The sequence below is a fragment of the Microcebus murinus genome, chromosome 10 (assembly GCF_040939455.1).
Source record: "Microcebus murinus isolate Inina chromosome 10, M.murinus_Inina_mat1.0, whole genome shotgun sequence".
In the NCBI taxonomy this organism is placed as follows: Eukaryota; Metazoa; Chordata; class Mammalia; order Primates; family Cheirogaleidae; genus Microcebus; species Microcebus murinus.
In genome coordinates this window covers 92156499-92178647 of record NC_134113.1, presented here as the reverse complement: position 1 = coordinate 92178647, position 22149 = coordinate 92156499, and the positions used below count along the sequence as shown (strand labels likewise).

The window sequence follows — 22149 nt, the reverse complement described above, 5'->3', positions numbered from 1 at the left end:
AATCACTTAGAGTGCGTTTCACACATTAACTGTCATGTGAGTTGTAGTTAAGTCACACTAGTTTTGAGCCTCATGAAGCATATGTAACTCACATGTCTCTTTACTTTGGGAGCCACTTGGTGCGCAGGCAACTCACGCTGCCATGCTGCAACATACATGTTACATGATGGGTGGCCCACCAGGCAAAACCCTGCAGTTGATTCGTGAAAATCGTATACATTGATATTCTTATTGTTACAATTAATAGTGACAATTTAATTCTAAAAATGTGGATTCAATGAACAGAAGTCAATAGCAAACTTTTTATTAAATTAGAAAGAATCATTTTGTTTTTGAAGTTTTTATACTATTATCATAATAAAACACTGTGGCCCCAAGGAAGAATTTTTTTTCTAGTGTGGCAGTCAATGTGTTAACCTCTCTGTGCCTTCATGAAAAGAGAAGAGACTGTAGGACCAGCCTCTTCCTTTCTCCAAGGGCAGACTGTAAAGCTTCGTATACATGAAATGTCAGCACAAAACAGTCCTCCTGAGAGCATCTGATTGATTCTACTCTCATTTTACAGAAAGGAAGATTAAAGCCCAGCTAGATAAAGTGATTGGTCCAAGGCACATTACTGATTAGTGACAGAATAAGCTCTAAAAGTACTCTCTTGTCAATCAATTTAATGATCTTTCTTTTTATAGTATCTGAACTTGATTTAACATTTTATAGCATACTTGGTACACCATGATCATGAGGAATTAGATATTTTCCTAAGAGTGAGAACTTTAAAAACTATTTCTAACCACCATGTGGCTTTGGGAAGCCAATTAAGAATCTGTGCCTAAATTCCCTAAACCGAGAAGGAAATGAGAAGATTGTTTTAGATAATGTCTAAAAATTCTTCCCGAATTAGTACAATAAAATTACATTATTCTACCCCAATTTTTCTAGATGTTGGGTGATAGCTAGGCAAAATCAAGCATGCTAAACATAAAGGAGTGTGGAAAATGCTTATAGGGTAGCCAGACCCTATAAGAGATCTATCAGGAAGTATATACTGTATATTCATATGTGTTTCAAGCTGTGGATTAGTTATCATATTATTCTAAATTAAAAAAAAAAACTAAAAAGAACTTCCTCTTGAATACTGCCCTATAAAACATAGAAAATCAAAAATTATTTGTTCATTTGCATTGAGCGGAATATTAATCAGCAGTATAGGAGAGGAAAAGGTAATTAAAATTTTGAAGACAAAGGTACGTAAAGCACAGATGAAAATGAAAGAGAAAGAATACTAAAAATTGCAACAGCTGTGGTCAGGAAAATGCATTTAAGAGGTTATTCAGTTATTCAAGTAGATCCTTGATAATTGACAAACAAGCTACATTAACATTTATACTACTTTTCCATAAATGCTTATTTTTTTCAACAATAACAAAAATATTTTTGAACATCTACTATATGGCAGGTGCTATTCTCAGATTCTTGCATACATCAGTGTAAAGCAAAGTTCTCTGTTCTTTTAGAGCTTTCGTTCTGTGGAGAAAGGGAAATGATATATAAGAAAGATAATAAGTAAGTAAATAATAGAGTATATTGGACTATAATAAGTGTTATGGCAAATATACAACGGGTAAGGGAGATTAAGGATGTAGGTAGGGGAAGGACAGTTGGTCATTTTAAATAGAGTAATCAGAGTAAGCTTCATTAAGAAAGTGATATTTGTTAGAGACTGGAAAGAGGTGAGAGAACAGGCCCTGCAGACATCCCAAGTAAAAGTCATTCAGATGAAGGGGACAAGAATCCCAAAGCCCCTGAGGTGGAAGCATGCCGAACTGACATGACTGGATTTGGATTTAACGAACACACTCTGTTTTGTTTGAAAATGAACTGTACAGGGACAAGAGTGAAGGCTAGGAGATAACTTCAAAACTTACTGCTATAACCTAGGCAAGTGAACACCATGGCCCTTCAGGAGGTATTTCCCACTGCAGTCCCCAACCCTCAGGCCACAGAACTCTGCAGCCCCCTTCGCCCCCTCCCTCCACCTTCCCTGTTTCCCCTCCCCGCCCCCAGTGCACAGAAAATTTGTCTTCCATGACTTAGGAAAGGGGAAAAAAAAACGTGCACACAGTAGGGGGTGAGCTGAGCAGCTGGTGAGGGAGGGGTGAGGGAGGGGTGAGGGAGGTGTGTGGGAGGGGTGAGGGAGCCGAGCTTCATCTGTATTTACAGCTGCTCCCCATCCTCACATCACCACTGGAGCTCCAGGTTCCCTGGCCCCTGTATGTGGAAAAAATGTCTTACATAAAACCAGTCCCTGGTGTCAAAAAGGTTGGGGACCACTGCTCTATGATGACCATCATTCATCCTGTAGTTGCTCCTGAAACTTAGGTTCAGCAAGCAGCTCTTTTCCCTTTTTTCTCTCTTGGAAAGTGTGGCTGTCTCCTGTTCACTCACATGCACGTTCCATGTAAGCTGCAGTACAAATGTGTGTCAGCTGGTCGGGTATGGTTCACCTTGGGCAACCCAGAGCCATCTTACTTTACACCCTCTCTGGTCATGTGCAGCCCTTTAAGTCATGGGTTATTATTGCTTGGCCTGTGTGTTCTAGATTAATACAGCTTGATTTTCAGCATCTAGAATTATTTTCCTTGATTACATGATTTCTTCAACTCGTCCATCCCATCCTGGGAACTCAGGAGAAATCAATTAAACCAAAAACAAAATTAAAATATTTGCCATCTCCTCAAAACTCCATCCTGTGCCTTAGTTAACTACTTAAACCCAGTTCATCATGTTTTTACTCGCAGCCTGAATTCTCTTCCTTCTCTACATTTTTATGTGACAGTGACAACACAAATTTGTATATTAAAAGACAAAAGTAAACTTCACAAAAATCTCTGTCTTCGTCTCTTAGATTTAAAAAATTTTTAAGATCCCATATTTTTGTTACAAAACTATTTACTACACACACCCTTCCCCCAGTACCAAATTCATCATCACTTGTGGGGAGAGAATGAATTGTGATAGTGATTGTTACATGCAAGCACATCATTTAGAGGCCAAAGGTTATTTTTATTGAGATGAAATCCATATAACATAAAATTACCCATTTTAAAGTGAACAATTCAATGAACTTGACAAAATTTTTGTTTACATGTTAATCAACTGGAGAGGGCTGTAAATGACTCCCCAACAACATAAAAATCTCTGTTAGAAATAAAAATAGCACCAGTAGGAAAGTTTGAAAGAAAATGAACCAAATTATCACATGAGGAAACAGTAACATTCTTTTTGTACCTTTTTATAGTAATTACTGAGGAATTGGTAAAAACTGAAAACCAGCACCTCATAAAAATAATAGAGCATGTTTTGCATCTCAAAATGTTAATACTTCTGCCAGTGAGATTGGGTACTTTTGTATATTCATTATCAGATGTTACTGATTGATAGATTGATACCATTTGAAAAGGAGAAACTTTCCTATCAGAGCAGTTTCCCTACAATTTCATATTACACAGGATTTTATTAGTCAGAGATATGGCAAACATACTTTCTGGGCCATTTATTGATAAAAAGTTGGATCACCACTTTTTGATGATGATAATTCTAATTGTGATCATAATGGTAAAAATAATAAAATGCAGTGAAGACTTTTTTTTGCCCTTTCTTCATTTAGCTAGTTGAAAGTATATTTTTCCCTCTACCCATGTCTGACATACTGCTAGAAGTTGAGGAATCAGTCATGAAAACACACAGTTTTTACTCCAGTGACACATTTGAGGACAAAAAACAACTCTGGTTGAGCCAGATATTAAGACTCTCTTGAAGCTCCAAGGACTGTGGCTTATCCTAAGTAAATGTTGAGTCAATAGAAGAATGAAAATTCAAGCTTAGCTACCCTGATTCCATGGCTAGGGTTCTATCAACTAGAACATGATACTACTGGCCTGCCTACCTATAGAGTTGACAAGTACAGAAATCAGAGCCTCTCCACCCTAAGATTAAAGTTTGCCGAGCTCCCTAAATATTTTCAGCATTTATTTTGATCTCAAATATCACTCTTTTCTGTTCTGTTTTCTGTCCTCCTTACTGTCTTACATACTTCTCTCTCCTACCTTCACCCTCCCCCTTACACTGAAAGCTTCTTCTCACAGATACTGTACGAAGGCACACTACAAAGTTGGTCATAAATGATTGACACGTGAATCCATACACAACCGGGAGATGAATTTTCCTGGGTAGCTGTGCTTCTGAGTTGAAACCTGTTAAAACAGAATATAATGAGGTAATTAGAACAAACTTAAGGAACATGGTCTACACGGTACTCAAATAAATTGGTAAGGGTATTGATGAAAAGAGTTCTAAAGTGTTTATATTAAAACATATGCAAAAGGAACTTTGAATTTAGATTGTATTGACTCTCAAGTGATAAAAGAATAGTCTCCATTATTGAGGCAGAAAAATGATTCAATTTTTTTTTCAAGAAATACTACTGGTTGCATAAAATTAAATAAAACTCCTGGCAAGGTACAAAAACGATTTAATATTCTATAGAAAGTCCTTTACTTATTGTTTGCCTGTTACCTGGGTGTATATGAGAAGTAAACAGTTAAATGACACTTAAAAATGTGATCCTGCTTAATGGTTTGTGTTAAGACGCAATGGTGCCTGCCGGAAGCAACTGAAATGCCACTCTGTGAACTTCAAATTAGTTCTACAAATATTTTAAGATACAATGTCAAACACACTATCAAAAATAATCAGATTTGAAAACAAATCAACATGAATGAAAAATAAGGAAAAATTGATATTTGTGAGTATAAGACATTGGAATTATCCGACACTAATGTTAAAACAACTATAGTTAGTTTTTCTGGAAGTTAAAGGACAGTATTGAGAATGTTTGGAGAAAAAATGGTAATTATAAATGGTGACAGGGTAGATTTTAGAAATAACCAAGCTAAAATTACACAACTGAAAAATTCATCAAACAAAATATACAACTAAATGGAGCTTTTAATAGCAGATTAGCCATAGAAAAGGAAAAACAAATGAACCTGAAGATACATGAGAAGTAAATAGTTTACTCTTGAACAACATGGGTTTGAACTACACAAGTCCACTTATAGGTGGATTTTTTTCAATAAATATATTGGAAATTTTTTGGAGACTTTCAACAATTTGAAAACCTCACAGATAAACTATGAAGCCTAGAAAAAATTAAAAAACTAAGAAAATGTTAGGTACGCATAAAATGAATGCATGCATGCATAATGCATGCATAATGCATGAATGCATAAAATATATGTAGACATTAATGTATTTTATCATTTACTAACATATCACAAATCTATTATAAAATGTTAAAATTTATCAAAACCTATACACACACAGACTATAAATGGCACTATTCACAGTTGAGAGAAATGTAAACAAATGTCAAGATGCAGTATTAAATCATAACTGCATCAAATTTACCATAATACATACTGTACTACTGTAATAATTCCAAAGCAACCTTCATGTTGCTATTGCAGCGAGCTCAAGTGTTGTATGTATTTAAAATGCTCTGTGACACCAATAATCTTCTCATGAGAAGTAAAAAGCGATCTCTTGTGGTTCTCTTATATTTTTTCATCATGTTTAGTGCAATACTATAAACTTTGAATCACATCATCGGACCCCTACCAAGTGTCACTAATGATACTGGAAATGCTCCCAAGAAACAGAGAAAAGTCATGACATTACAAGATAAAGTTGAATTGTGTATATGTACCATAGACTGAGGTCTGCAGCTTTGGTTGCCCACCATTTCAAAATAAATGAATTTAGCATAAGAATTATTGAAAAAAAATTCATGAAGCCCTCATTGCAGCTATGCCAGGAGGGGCAAAAATCTTGCACATTTTGTGAAGTACGTTTTTATCTCATGTTGAAAATGCAGCTTTTATGTGGGTGCAGTGTTGCTATGAGAAAGGCACATCTAAAATTTTGAGGTAAGTCTTGCCTATGCCTGTTTTGTTAAGCATTCTTATCATAAAAGGGTGCTAAATTTTGTCAAATGCTTTTTCTGCTTCTATTGAGAGAATCATAAGGTCTTCGTTTTTGCTTCTGTTTATGTGGTGAATTACATTTATAGATTTGCATATGTTGAACCATCCCTACATCTTGGGATGAAGCCCACTTGGTCGTGATGGATTATTATTTTGATAAGCACCTGAATTTTGCATCTATATTCATAAGGGGTATTGGTCTGTAGATTTCTTTTTTTCTTTTTTGAGACAGAGTCTCGCTCTGTTGCCTGGATTACAGTGCAGTGGTGTCAGCCTAGCTCACAGCAATCTCAAACTCCTGGGCTCAAGCTATCCTCCTGCCTCAGCCTCCCAAGTAGCTGGGACTACAGGCTTGGACAACCATGCCCGGCTAATTTTTTCTATATATTTTTAGTTGTCCAGCTAATTTCTTTTTCTATATTTTGGCAGAGACAAGGTCTCACTCTTGCTTAGGCTGGTCTCCAACTCCTGAGCTTAAACAATCCATCTGCCTCAGCCTCCCAGAGTGCTAGATTTACAGGTGTGAGCCATAGTGCCTGGCCTGTAGATTTCTTTTTTTGTTGAGTCCTTTCCTGGCTTTGGTATCAAGGTGATGTTGGCTTTATAAAACATGTTAGGAAGGATTCCTTCCTTCTCAATATTATGAAATAATTTCTGCAAGATAGGTAGCAGTTCTTCATTGTAGGTCTGGTAAACATTTGGATGTGAAACCATCTGGTCCAAAATTTTTTTGTTGGAAGATTATTTTATTGCTCCTTCAATTAAGATATAAGATAGTGATCTGTGCAGGAATTCTATTTCTTCCTGATTGAGCCTAAGGAGACTATGTGTTTCTAAGAATTTGTCCATTTTCTCTACATTTTTAAGTTTATGTGCATAGAAATTTTTACAGTATTCAGAGATAATATTTTGCATTTCTGTCTGTCATATCAGTTGTAATTACTCCTTTTTCATTCCTAATTAAGATTGTTAGAGTCCTTTCTTTCCTGCTTTTGGTTAATCTAGCAAGAGGCCTGTCAATTTTGCTTATCCTTTCAAAGAACCAACTTTTTGTTTTATTAATATTCTGTATATAGTTCTTTTGTTATTGATTTCATTTAGTTCCACTCTAATCTTGGTTATTTCTTATCTTCTGCTGGGTTTGGGATTGGTTTGCTCATCATTGCTTAATTTCTTTGAAATGATTCACTAGATTGTTGATTTGTGATCTTTCTGCCTTTTCAATGTAGGCATTTATGGCAATGAATTTTCCTCTCAGGACTGTTTTAGCCGTGTCTCACAGATTTTGATAACTTGTGTCCCCTTTGGCTCAAAGAATCTTTTGATTTCCATCTTAATTTCCTCCTTGACCCAACTATCATTCAGTAGTAGGTTGTTTAGTTTCCATGACTTTGTGTAGAGATAAGTATTTCTGTTGGTTTCTAATTTTATTCCACTGTTATCTGAGAAGATATATGGTATAATTTCTATTTTTAAAAATTTTTGAGTCATTTTTTTAGGCCTAGAATGTGATCAATCTTATAGAATGTCCCATGAACTGATGAGAAGGAGGCATATTCAGTGGTTTTTGGGTAGAATGTTCTGTAAATGTCTGTTAGGCCCATTTGTTCTAGAGTTCTGTTTAATCCATTGTTTCCTTGCAACAAACCCACAGCCAACATCATAATGAACAGGAAAAATTGAAAGCATTCCCACTTAGAACTGAAACCAGACAGAGTTTCCCACTACTACCATTTCTATTCAACATATCACTGGAAGTCCTAGCCATAACAATCATATAAGAAAAGGAAATAAAGGGTATCCAAATGAGGGCAGAAGGGATCAAATTATCACTCTTCACAGACAATATGATCTTATGTCTAGAAAACCCTAAAGATTCTTCCAAGAGACTACTGGAATGGATAAAATTCAGCAAAGTCTCAGGTTACAAAATCTATATACAGAAATCAGTAGCATTCATGCATGACAGTCAAGCTGAGAACCAAATCAAAGACTCAATAACTTTCACAATAGCAACAAAGAAAATAAGATACCTAGCTTAAAAATATATTTAACTAAAGAGGTTAAAGACCTCTATAGGGAGAACTATGAAACACTGAGGAAGGAAATAGCAGAGGACATAAACAAATGGAAAACCATAGCAAGCGCATGGGTTGGCAGAACCAACATTGTTAAAATGTCTATTATCCAAAGTGATCTACCGATTCAATGCAATCCCTATTAAAATACCAACATCATTTTTCACAGATCTAGAAAAATAATTCTACACTTTACATGGAATCAGAGAAGACCCCATATAGCCAAAGCAACCGTAAGCAAAAAGAACAAATTTTGAGCCATCAATTTACCACAGTTTAAGCTATACAGAAAAGCTATTGTAACCAAAACAGCATAGTATTGGCACAAGAATAGAGACATAGATCAATGGATCAGAACAGAGAACCCAGATATAAAACCATCCTCATATAGCCATCTGATCTTTGACAAAGCAGAGAAAACATACACTAGGGAAAAGAATCCCTATTCAATAAATAGTGCTGGGAAAATTAGATAACCACGTGTAGAAGACTGAAACAGGATCCACACCTTTTACCTATCACAAAAACCAACTCACGATGAGCAACAGACCTCAACCTAAGCCATAAAACCACAAGAATTCTAGAAGAAAATGTTGGGAAAACTCTTCTAGACATTGCCCTAGGCAAATAATTTATGAGGAAGACCCCAAAAGCAATGACAGCAATGACAAAAATAAATAAATGGGACCTGATCAAATTAAAAAGCTTCTGCACAGCAAGGAAATTATCATCAGAGCAAATAGACAACTTACAGATGGGGGAAAATATTTGCATGCTATACATGTGATAAAGGGCTGATAAGTAGAGTCTATAAAGAACTTAAGCAAATCAGCAAGAAAACATCAAAATTCTCAATATCTCTAGTCATCAAGGAAATGCAAATGAAAACCACAACGAGATATCACTTAACTCCAGTGAGAATGGCTTTTATCAAAAGTACTAAAGAAACAAATGCTGGCATGGATGCAGAGATATAGGAACACTCATACACTGCTGGTGGGACTGCAAACTAGTTCAACCTCTATGGAAATATGAAGATACCTCAAAGACTAAAAGTAGAATGCCATTTGATCCAGCAATCCCACTCCTTGGTATTTACCCACAGGAAAAAAAGGCATTCTGTAAAAAAAGAAACCTTCACTTGAATGTTTATAGCAGCATAATTCACAACTGCAAAGAGTGGAAACAATGCAAGTGCCCAATACAGGAGTGGATTAAGAAAATGTGGTATATGTATACCATGGAGTACTGCTCAGCCATAAAAAAAAAAAAAAAAAAAAAAAAAAAAAAAAAAAAAAAAGTGCATTAACCTGGATGGAACTGAAGACCATTCTTCTAAATGAAGTATCACAAGAATGGTAAAACAAACACCACATGTATTTGCCATCATTAAATTGAAACTAATAGATCAACAGTTATGTGCAAATATGGAAATAACATTCATCAGAAATCAAGCAGGAGGGAGGGGGAGGAGAAAATGGATAAGTTCACACCTAATGAGTACAATGCACACTATCTGAGGAATGAGCTCACTTATTACTTTGACTCAAATGGTACAAAAGTAATTTATGTAATCGAAATGTTTGTGCCCTGGTAATATTCTGAAATGTAAAAATAGGGCATGCCTATAGACTCTAATATAATTTGAGAAAAAGTGAAGTCATTATATGACAATTTAAAGCAAAAGGAAGATATGGGATCTAAATCTGGAGAATTTAATGCCAGCAAGTGACAGTTTGATAATTTTAGAAGAGATTTGGCTTGAAAAAATGTCTAGAGAACAGGAGAAGCAGCTTCTGCCAACCAAGAGGTAGTAGATGAATTCCCAGGCATCATTAAGAGAATCTTGAAAAGAGATATCTTTCTCAACAGGTTTTTAATGCAAACTAAAGTGCCTTATTCTGGGGACAAAAGTCACAAGATACATTATTAGTAAGGAAGAGAAGAGAACACCAAGATTTAAGGCAGGAAGGGGTAAGTTACCTGCTGTTTTGTGCAAATGCAGTCAGGTTTATGATCAGGACTGTTCTCATCTATAAAGCTTTAACCACCCCAGTGCCGAAGGGAAAAGATAAACATCAGCTGCTAGTCTTTCGGCAGTACAACAAGAAGGCCTGGATAATAAAAATATTTTTGCTGGATTGGTTCCAGTGATGCTTTGTCCCCAAAGTCAGAAAGTACCTTGCCAGCAAGGGACTGCTTTTTAAAGTTCTGTTGGTATTGGATAATGCCCTTGGCCACCCAGAACCCCATGAATTTGACAATGAAGATGTTGAAGTGGTCTGCTTGCCTCAAACACAATGTCTCTAATTCAGTCTCTAGATCAGAAGGTCATAAAATCCCTTGAGTCTCATTACACGTGGTACCTTATGGGAAAGATTCCCAACACTACCAAACAGAACCCTCATAGAGGGAACATCATGAAAGTCTGGAAGGATTACACCATTGAAGATGCCATTGTCATTACACAACAACTTGTGAAAGCCATCAAGCCCAAAATAATAAATTCCTGCCAGAAAAAAATATGTCCAAGTGCTGTGTACGACCTCACAGGATTAATGACAGAGCTGATCAAGGCAGTCATGAGAGACTGTGGATATGGCAAAAAAGGTTGGGTGTGAAGAGTTTCAAGACATGGATCTTGGAGAAATCCAAGAGCTCACAGACACCACACCAAAGGAATTGACAGAAGATAACTTGATGGAGATGAGTGCTCCTGAACCAGTGCCAGACAATGAGGAAGAAGATGTGAAAAAGCAGTTCCAGAAAAAAAAAAAAATTGACACTAGACAGTCTGTCAGAAATGTTCCAGTTGCTCAAGACTGCTTTTGACTTCTTTTACAACATGAGCCCTTCTATGACACAGGCACTGAAACTAAAGCAAGCGGTGGAAGAATGATTGGTACTGTATAGAAATATTTTTAGAGAAATGAAAAGCAAAAGTCAGACAGAAATTATGATGTATTTCCATAAAGTTACACCAAGTGTGGCCACTTCTCCTGCCTCCCCTTCTACTTCCTTCACCTTCTCTGCCTCTGACAACCATGAGACAGCAACCCCGACCTCTCCTCCTCCTCCTCGGCCTACTCATTGTGAAGACGATGAGGATGAAGACCTTTACAATGATCCACTTCCACTTAATGAATAGTAAACATATTTTCTCCTCCTTGTGATTTTCTTAATATTAATAAAATATTCTTTTCTCTAGCTTTATTGTTAGAATGCAGCATATAAGGTATATAGCATGCAAAATATGTGTTAATCAACTGTTTATGTTATTGTTGAGGGTTCCAGTCAATACTAGGCTATTAATTGTAGTTAAACTATTAGGGAGTCAAAAGCTAAACCTGGATTTTCAACTGTGCAGAGAGTCATTGCCCCAACCCTCGTGTTGTTCAATGGTCAACTGTACATAGATTAAAGAAGACAAAAACGAATGTAAATATGCTGTAAATAGGTCTATAATGAATATAATTGGAATCCCAGAAGAAGGGAAGAAAGGTGGGGAGGAAGCAAAATTTGAAGGAAGTATGGCTGAGAATTTTCCAAAGCTGAAGAAAGAGATCAAATTTAAAACATGTATTACCTTAAAACAGATGACCTCCCAAAAACAAAAATAAATAAATAAATGGGGGAATAATATCTTTGAATCGACAAGAGAAAACCTACAAATTTCTAATCCTATACTTAGTGAAAATAATTTTTAGAAAACTTGAAATAATAATTTTAGGCAAACTCAGAAAATTCAACCCCATAGACATATTCTATAGGAAATACTAAAGAGCATTCTTTAGGCTTAATGAAAATTCCTCAAAGCGTAGGGTAGGAGAGGAAGAAATAAATAAGAAACAATAAAAACCATAAACATATGAACAAATCTACATACATCTAGTGTTTTCAAGGGCTTTTTATTGCACACAAGATGCCACCAATTGTAAGTGTATCATTTATTTAATCTAACACTGTGAAATAAAATTCACCTAATTTGGGAAATGTAATATAAGACCATCCAGAAGTTGAAAAAACAATGGGCTATTTTGGCGCAGGAGTAAATGAAAAACTAAAATGCCTAACAGAAAATAACAAGAAAATGTCTATTTCCCCATCATGCCACCAGGTAGACAATGAGAGGGAGAAGAATATGCCCTGAGAAATTGAACCACAAGCTGATACTCATATACAGTTCTTCTACCTTAATCCATAATAACAGTGTATTCCAAAACAAACTAAATGGAGTAATTAATTTAAATAGTCTCAGGTTTGTGGTGCATCTCTTTGATTGCTAATCCTTCTTGACAGAGCTCAACTTAGTCCTGGCCTACAGTGACATAAGACATATACTACTTTTACAGATCTTAAAGTGTGGAAAAATATGTGTCAGCATTAAAATACATAAATATAATAACATAATAAATTGAGGAGGGAGTAAACAGAGTAAAGGAATGTTCTATGACTTTTATATTGGTCAGGAAGAACATAATGCCAGTAATTATTAGACTTTGATGAATGAAGAATACATGCTATAATTTCTAGAGTACTAAAAGATCAATAAAACAATAAATTCTAAGTTAAAAGGGAAAAAATGTAATAATAAAAAATATTAAATCAGAACAAAAGGAGGAAAGAGAGAAAAGAAAAAGTAACATTGCACGGGAAGATACCATAATTCTAAATCTTCATGTGCCTGACAACATGGCTTCAACACATCAAATAAAATGTTTAAAGAATTATAAGTAGACTCATAGTGGAAGATATTAACAATTCTCTTAGTATGGAAGGAAGCAGCACATAAAAAATCAGAGAACAACAATCACAGAGTATGTTCTGTGATCTCAGTGGGAGTAAGCCTGAAACCTAAAACAAAGTGATAACTGGAAGCACATTTGTTTGTAAATTAAGAAATGCATTTTTTAAAAAACTCATGGCTCAAAGAACAACTCACAATGGAAATCAGAAGGAAAGTATTTTGGACTGAATGACAATGAAAATACATTGAAATAACAGCCTTAAATGCACATTCTTGAGAAAAAGGCTGAAATTCATGAGTGAAGCATCCAATGTAAGAAGTTTGTGAGACAATAGCAAATTCAACACAAAGAAGTTCGATGGAAGGAAGTAATAAAGATGAGAATCATAATTAATGAAAGAAACAATAAAGAGAGAAGAGAAAATCAACTAAGTCAAATGTTTTTTGAAAAGAATAATTAAAGGGAACAATACAATTACTGAGACTGATGAAAAAAGAGAAATAGATATGTGAGCACACACATACATACACAATAATAGGAACTTTAAAAGGGATATAATTTCATATTCTACAGATATTAAAAATAAAATGGATGAAAATCGCAGTGAAGAAGACTTCAACACACAATGAGAATTTATAATCATGCAAATATGAAATATGTTTAAAATAGCTTTATAAAATGCAAAATGTGTTTGCTTTTTAACTTGATAATGGCATGTATCACACATTAAGTGCAAGACACTGTGCTAAATCATTTTACTTTTATACCTTTTATTTCACTATTCTTTATATTTTCATCTATGGATAAGAAAAGTGAGACTCGGAGAAGAAAAGTGACTTGTTTTTAATGTCACCCAATCGATCAGTGGTCTAATCATTAACTCAAGCTGACACCCGGCTTCACAGCCCTTCACACCCTAACCACAGTGCTACACTGAGTCTCAATGACTGCTCCTAGACTGGACACCCTCAAACAGATGCCAGATGTCCTCCTGGTCAGAAACCCAAGGGAACACCTGTGTCAATAGCACTAGATGGCCCCTCAATTCCTTGTGAGGCTAAAGTTCTTCTCCACCCTTGTCTTTTTTTTCTTCCAGTCCACTCTTTCTCTCCCTCCACTGCAGTGCATCGTTCTCTTTCTCATATATGGTCAACAGTTCATGTTCTTAACTGCTTGATATGCTTTCACCTCCCTGAGAAAGAAGATGAAGCTTTGTCTCTCCAGATACTTACAAGTTAGAAGAGAAAGTCGATCCATCCTCCCAGAGCCACTGTCCCTCAGGCTGAGGGCGAGAAAGCCCTATCCAAAATGAATAATCAGGCTGGGAAGACACTTGCCTTATTATAAATTCCTGTAGTGAAACAGAAATACAAACACACCAGAGACAGAAAGAGAGATATTTATTTATATATGCGTAATATCATTGCTGCTCTTTTATGATGACAAGGAGGAGAAGTTTCTTTTTAAAAATTTAGACACAAATTCACAAAAATGAATAGTGGCCTAATTATTGTGGTCATGTAAACATGGAGTGTGTTTTAAAGGATTTTTTAAAAGGCAAAACTTGCTTATTTCTTACATTAATTAATTAAAAATAAAAGCATATACTATATACTTTACTTGCTTAATGCATGCTATTATTATTAATAATAATAAGGAGAACATTTAAAATGACTTTCTCTTAGGAAAAATTGTCATTACCTGTCATCTCTCTCTATTTTCCTGTTCAATACAGACCATAGATAGTTATATAACTGAAGTCCACACTTACCAATTCCTTTGAGCTGTCTATCTTTAGGAGATTAGAGTTTAGCTGAGAGCATTGTCTTTTACTTCTATTCCAGGTATCTAGTGATGTTCTAAATAGATAACAGCTCTTCTCATGTCTAATCCAATTAGGGGGACAGGAGCTAGAAGAAATTTCTGGAACTCCTGGAAACAAAAGATAAGTACCATGAGGTACATAGCATACCAATTCACTCTTTTGGTGCAAGCACCATTCATCTTAAGAGCACTTAATAAATAATCAATGGGTTTCCATTATTATATTTCATCTTTTTTTTTTTTCCTTCACGTGTGGCAAAGGAATATATTTCATCTTAATTCAAACTATAGAGATATGATTTTACAGAAGAGAATACATTCAAATCTCCCTATTCAATTAACATTTTTAAATGATTAACTATAACATTATTTTAGAGAGCCTACTATCTTTTTGCCAACTATCCTTTTCGCCTTCTTCTTCTTCTTCTTTTTTTTTTTTTTAAACAGGGTTTCTCTCTTTTGCCTGGGTTAGAGGGCAATGGCATCATCATAGCTCACAGCAACCTCAAACTCTTGGGCTCAAGCGATCATCCTGTCTCAGCCTCCCAAGTAGCTGGGACTATAGGTGTGTGCTGCCATGCCTGGCTAATTTTTCTTTTTCTTTTGTTTTTTTCTATTTTTTTTTTTTTGTCTTTGTAGACATAGGGTTTCACTATTGTGCAGGTTGGTCTCAAACTGTTGGGCTCAAGTGATCCTGTTGCCCCAACCTCCCAAAGTGCTAGGATTATAGGTATGAGCCACCATGCTCAGCCCTATCCTTCTCTTCTTGATTTTTCTTCCATTCCTTCTAATTCAGCCCAGAACTACCTTTCTCATGGTAACTCCCTAAAATAAGCCCACCCAAAATCAATCATTAAGATACACTATAATTTCATGTGACTTATTTTATGATGTGAGACCTATTTCAGAATAAGACTTTTGAAATAAGAAAAGTATAAGGTCAATTATTCACATGAAAGAATACCTCTGTTATATATTATTAGCTACTTGATAAAAATACTGAAGAGGTGTGAATCCAGAGATGGAAAATTATAGTGAAAATATTAAGTCATAGTCAATTATGATGCAATTAGAAGTAAAGATCAAGTGCACATAAAATCACAACTAAATCAATGAAATTGTACCACTGGAGCCAAATTTAATAAGTTTTCAGGAATATATATATATATATGAGGTCCATCTATTCTATATGTTTATAATTTAGTTTCTTTACTCTTGGCAACATTTTCCTTTCTTTCCCTTTCCCTGCCATTCTTCCCTTCTAATGTTCTATTATGTATTTTAACTGTATCATTTTTTAAAATGTCAATTCCTTAAGGGGAGACAATAGTTTTCTTTCCTTTGCATCAAATCATATAATTTCCTGTGGGTCTAAGCCCATAGCCAGTGATAAATCAGTTACTGATTTAAAAGAAAAAAAATGTCCAACTTAGAACTGTTTATCCAAATGCATGAAGTGTTTATAATGTTACCTTGTTGTATATACCATGGGACACATTACACTAAGTTAATACTGGTAAGTGTGCATGCCTTAAATGTACAATCATTGGATCTAAGCATACTCTCTTCATGCCACTACCCCAGTCCTTAGCACCAAGAATTAACCCTCTTGAATCACGATTCCATTATGCCTTTATCTATGCCCTTGCCTGTGGTTTTGAGAGCCTTGGTAGGAGCCACACTCTCTTCTAAAGATGATTGTGTGGGATGACTGTGGTTCTCTTTATTTCTTGGTGGAAAGTTGTCATTCTCCAATGAGTTGCTCTTTGAATTGGATCTCCAAATAGCTTCATAAACCAACAACAATAATAATGACAAAAAAAAGTCATTCTGCTATGTTTGAAAATTAAAACCCCAAAACCCATATGTTATTGGAATCTAAGGAGATACATTCTTGATTAATGAGGGATGACCTATTGTTGATGCAGAGGTATAGATGATAGATGTATAGATAGATAGAAAGAAAGAACTTCCATAAAGGAAATGTAGTAAAAAAGAGAAAAAGGAAGCAGGTAGAGAAGAAGAAATAGAATGACAAAGGCAGTAAGAGGCAAATGGCAGGGTCAGTTGGAGCCACGATAGATTTGAAATGGTATTAATAACAAATCTTCCATATTTCTTCCATTACTTAAAAATGAGAGCACATTGAGAGCCTGCCTGGTGCCTACAACACAGAATGTACTCAATGAACATTTGACTAATTAAGGAATCTCATGAGGACACTCTGAAGACATAATATTATTTTATTGACAACAGAATACATGTGCTATGAAATCTAGGGAAAGATATTTATTCATCACAAAATATCTTCTTAGCACTTAATAAGTGCCTCAGGAAATTTCTGGTATATTCAAAGGAGTTTATATTAAAAAGCAGGACTATAACTTTATGGGAATGTGTAGGAAAATAAACAAAAAGAATAAAAAAAATCAGGACTAAAACAATTTCCTTCAATCATGAGACTCATAAAAATAGCTTATAGTCTCTTCAGTGAATTTATTTCATCAGAAACATAGCACCATATTTTACTTCATTCTCCAACTCCATGGGTTTCTTTCCATTAATTTATCGTTTGAATTCCACAGTTTTGAAACCAGCTATTCAAGAGAGGTAGTACAGCAACATAGTTAGGAGTATGAGTTTTTGAGACAGATCACCTGAATTTCTAATCACAGTCCCATCACCAACCATTGTATGACCCTGGAAAATTGAAATAGCCTCCTAGTTGCTCACTTCCCTTATATGTAAAATGGGAACTAATAGCACCAACTCAATACAGTTTATGTACAAATTAAATTATACTATGCATGTCAAGCCCTTAAAAAAGTAGCTGGCACATAATAAATGCTTACTAAATGTCTGTTGTTGTTGTTGATCTCCCCCAACAATACTCACCCATGGTACCGAGGACCACAGCTATCACCAGTATTATCAAGCATAGGATTCCCAAAGCCACAGCAATGGGACGCCAAGGAAGAGATGCCCCACACGTTCCTGAGGAGCAAGGGAGCAGAAAGTACACAAAGAGGATGATGGATTGTGGAGCATTTTAATTCTACAGTTCATCAAAATCTAGCAAATTCTAAAGTGAATTATTAACCACTGGGGTCTAGATAACCTAGTCACCTAGGATTAGCCTGAGTTTTCTCCACCTATAGGGTACCTCTTCTTCAGTTGCTGGAACTATAATTTTGGCACATTGCTTTGATATCTGTGCACGCCTAATTTCAGCTCCACATTGATGTCTATAGGTTTTGAAACCATCAGGATCTCTGAAATCTTACTCATTCTTAGAGGAGACGGCTTAATGCAGGGGAAATAGCACTGATTACTAAGGGTAACTTTCCCTTTTTATTTATTTGTTGCATGACCCAGAGCAAATTACTTCCTCTGTTTTCTTCATTTCTCTTTGTGAAATTGGGGCAATAATATCTCAAAGGATTATTGTGGGAATTAAATGAGATAATACATGTCAAAGTACCTAGTTTAGAGACTACTAGCACACGACAGGTTGGTTGTTATAGAATACTGTTTTTCCCCACATATGCGTAAAACACGTGCCTCCCGACCTCTTGCCTCATCCAATTTTTCCACCCTTCCCCAATAGGTTGCCCAAGAAAAGAATTGCATAAGTGGTAAGAGGAAAATAATTGTGCAATGTGAATAACCAGAAAGCGGAAGAAAGCAAATTCTCATGTAAAAACACATGAATAACCTCTCTCTCAATGATAACAGGGAACTGATTTTGTATTAATATCACACATAGAGAACATATCTCTGCTTTTCACTGAGAATAAACAGGAAGGGCATTTCATAGAATTGTCACATATATGTTTTTCTTCACTGGTACACCAAAAACTCCCTTTGGTTAAAAAAAATCCAGATCAATCTCTTACTGCAAAAATGCATATACATTGCATTTATACACTTGCATATGCATTGCTTATATACACTTCTTTTAAGTTTCCTTAGCCTCCATTCTATAATCTACCCCTTTATATCAAAAACAAATGATTTGCTCCTATAGATATTCCTTCATCATTATATATCATCATCACACTTATTATCAGCTACTCACTGATTGTCTATTTCTACAGAAGAGATAGATTATATTTTCTACCATCATACATATTTAGTTTAAATATTACTAATAATTGGTCACTGAATAGTTTCCATGAACAAAGGCTAAGGGTACATTCAAACGATCTTCAGTGACTTCTGAAAACCTTTAAAAATATATCAATGATAGCTCTGCAAATCACAAGTCTCCCAAATTTTCTCCACTTAAGTGTTTTAGCTGATGAAAATGAGAGTGCTGGCCGGGCAAGGTGGGCTCACGCCTGTAATCCTAGCTCTCTGGGAGGCCGAGGCGGGCGGATCATTTGAGCTCAGGAGTTCGAAACCAACCTGAGCAAGAGCGAGACCACATCTCTACTATAAATAGAAAGAAATTAATTTGCCAACTAATATATATAGAAAAAATTAGCCAGGCATGGTGGCGCATGCCTGTAGTCCCAGCTACTCGGGAGGCTGAGGCAGTAGGATTGCTTGAGCCCAGGAGATTGAGGTTGCTGTGAGCCAGGCTGACGCCACAGCACTCACTCTAGCCTGGGCAACAAAGTGAGACTCTGTCTCAAAAAAAAAAAAAAAAAAAAGAAAAAGAAAAAGAAAATGAGAGTGCTAAAAGCAGAAATAGTTTTTTAAAATACCTTTCTCTGAGACCACAGGTATCCTGCTGATGCCAGGAGAGTTGAAGTGTAATTGAGTATATCCATCTTCATCCACATTTTCTACATCAGAGTGATATTCCATTATTCTCTAGAGTCCCTGAGTAGATAGAGCATTTGAGAACTTTTTCCTTTCTGCTTTTAAGATGACTGCTGTGGACAAAGGAAAATCTGTGAGTGGAATCATGTGGGATAGGAGTGGAATCATGTGAGATCTAGCAAGTTGAGCATAAGTAGTCCAACCAGATACTCAAAAGCAGGAAATGAAAACTGTGCTGTGGCAATTTCCCATTTGTACCTTTAGATCCTGTTTCTGAGGCTGCTGGTTCTTAGGAAGCAGTAAAGGCAGCATAGTGGATAGGTCTTTGTTTCACACTGAATATAAGAAACATTTATAGATTAATGTCTTATGCTGCCTTCATTAGTTTCACAACTGATTTTGACATCATTAATCGACTCTGCCTATATAAAACTATGAAACAATTTTGGTACTTTAAATTTACCATCACTTTGCTGTAAATACACATTCGTGCGTTTATTAATGTATTAATACTTACTCATTCAGTAAACATTTATTGAATGCCCACCTTTTCAATTGGTACAATCTGGGGATACAAAGATAAATGAAACCTGTGAAGCAGCTCATTGCCTAATAGAGAAAACCTACAGATAGCTATATGAAGGATGTCATAGGAGTGGTTGTTTTGTTGTAACAACAGAGAATGCAAACAAATCTCTTTGGCATTTGTTACGGATTAAAAATACGAAATAGTAAGTATTTATTGAACAATTATGATGAGCTAGATACTACGTGTTACATGTGTTTTCTCATTCAATTTCAGTTTTCCAAGTCTATATGGTAGGCATTATCATTCCTATTTTCAAATGAAGAAAATTGGCAAAGAAAATATAGTCCATTGCTCAGGTTTAAGAAGCTAATTAAAATATTAGAGCAAGGCATCAAACCAAAGTCAACTCTTGCTTCAAAACCCATGATCCGCTACACTGTTTCCTTCATCGGTCCATACACTTATGTTGCAAGTAACTGTTTATGGAGCATTCTGGGACTGAAATATTATGCTAAAATATTTGTGGGGTTTTTTTTCTCTCTTCTAGTTTCCATAGCAATATTCAAATCAATGAGATACGGAAAACACTCATCATTGCGGAAACCAGAGAGATGATGTCCAACCTATTTACCTGACTTTGAAGCTGACAGGATGCAGGAGACATCTTACTGTTGGCAAAGATCAGCAAACCCAGACAGTAAAGTGATGAGGGACAGAGTTCACTCAGCAATCCTATTGCAGTAGGGAAGAGGGCTCAGCATGAACAGCACTCAACTTCCCCAAAACCAAAGGCTGAAGACATTTTAAAGGCTGGGGTGTGCTAAGGAAGAAACACTGCGTGGGTTGTAAGGAGGATTAGTCAGTGTGACTAGGCCATCTGGATTTGTGAACTGACACTTCTCCAGAAAAGAGATAAACTCCTCATATCTTCATGACAGGCGGCAATAGAGCAAGTTGAAGCAAAGCACTCAGCTAGGTTGGCCCTTATTCTTCCTCAGCAACTGGGAGAGAGAGCAAGAGTTACCTCTCTGAATGTTTGCATTTCAAAGAAATAGCTCTCAGGTTCTTGAGAAAACAGTTCTGGGTGGTAGATTTACTTCTCAAGGAGCAGAGGAAGGATTTACACTGCAAGATTTCTAAAGTAACCACTCTAAGAGGAATTCAGAAGCTTATCTATCACCAGGCTCTGATTGGAACAAAAAGTAAATTCTCCTAGCAACATAGAGCTTGCAAAGCCTACCATTTTAAGTAGGGCCTGGGGTCATCCCATGGACGTGGCCTAAGTTACTAGAAGTCATCCTAGAGTTTGTCAAGTCTCTTAGTGCAGAGGTTTCTGAGGAATTGTTACATGCTGAAGTTTCTGCAGTCCTCGCTATCTAACACATGTCAAAATGGAAGCAATCTCAGTGAAGAGTAAATAAATGAGTTTCTCTGCCTTACCCAGTCTGCCACAAAAATGTTAACAAGTTTTTGCAGACATGTTGCAAGGTAGTAGTGTGGATCTAATCTCAATATTTATCAGTCCTCCATTTCTATAATGAAGTTCTTAGAAAGCAGAGTAGTGAGATTCAGGACACGCTATCCCAAAATATGGCAACTTGGGATTTGAGAAAACAGAAGCAGAAAGTTCGCTCTCACCGTTTTCCTGCCTTCCTTCCCTAAAGCAAGTCAGAAGACTCTCATTTGAAAGGAAAGAAACATCCCTCTATCTGAAGAAACAGAGCCACCAAGAAAAATCTAAACAGGCCCTGCTAAGTTCCTCCCAGTTTGTTACCATTAGATCATATCCTCTTGTCCAACATAGGGGAGAAAAAATAATAATATTATTATTATTTATAATAATAATTTTCCTTACTCATCACAAGGTTCATAACTGAGACCCCTATAACAAAAGACAGATTAACAAAAGAAAAGCATACCCATTTTACACGATGAGAGAGCCTTCTGAAATGATGACCCAAAGACCAGGAAAAACTGTGTATTTTTATGGACAGTCAAGCAGAAGTATAATTGGAGGACAAAAGGTTATAATCTAATGGTAATAAACTGGGGTGAATTTGGCAAGTCTTATTTGTTCAGATTTCTTTTCTATGGCTCTGTGTGATGTTCCTTCCTTCCAGGTATAGGGCAGGACACCTGGCATACTAGTGTCATCAGGGGAG

General features: G+C 35.9%; 1 protein-coding gene across 1 annotated transcript; it reads right to left on the bottom strand.

Annotated features, from left to right (window-relative positions):
• Nucleotides 1–3039: 3039 nt before the first annotated feature.
• CLEC7A (C-type lectin domain containing 7A) lies at nucleotides 3040–19677 on the bottom strand. Its single transcript, XM_012755539.3, has 6 exons — nucleotides 19401–19677; nucleotides 17587–17685; nucleotides 16341–16478; nucleotides 14639–14799; nucleotides 14100–14218; nucleotides 3040–4250 (listed from the first exon to the last, which is right to left on the bottom strand). The coding sequence occupies exons 1-6, from the start codon at nucleotides 19501–19503 to the stop codon at nucleotides 4118–4120; spliced, it is 753 nt and encodes a 250-aa protein (XP_012610993.2). The 5' UTR covers nucleotides 19504–19677; the 3' UTR covers nucleotides 3040–4117.
• Between the last annotated feature and the right edge of the window lie 2472 nt (nucleotides 19678–22149).

Excerpts from the sequence above, each read along its gene's own strand:
- CLEC7A (XM_012755539.3), bottom strand. The coding sequence starts at position 19,503 with ATGGAATATCACTCTGATGTAGAAAATGTGGATGAAGATGGATATACT. Across the intron at positions 16,479-17,586 it reads TGTGGTCCTCGGTACCATGG|CTATTTGGAGATCCAATTCA; the intron begins GTGAGTATTGTT and ends TGGTTTATGAAG. Across the intron at positions 14,219-14,638 it reads TAGACAGCTCAAAGGAATTG|GAATTTATAATAAGGCAAGT; the intron begins GTAAGTGTGGAC and ends GTTTCACTACAG.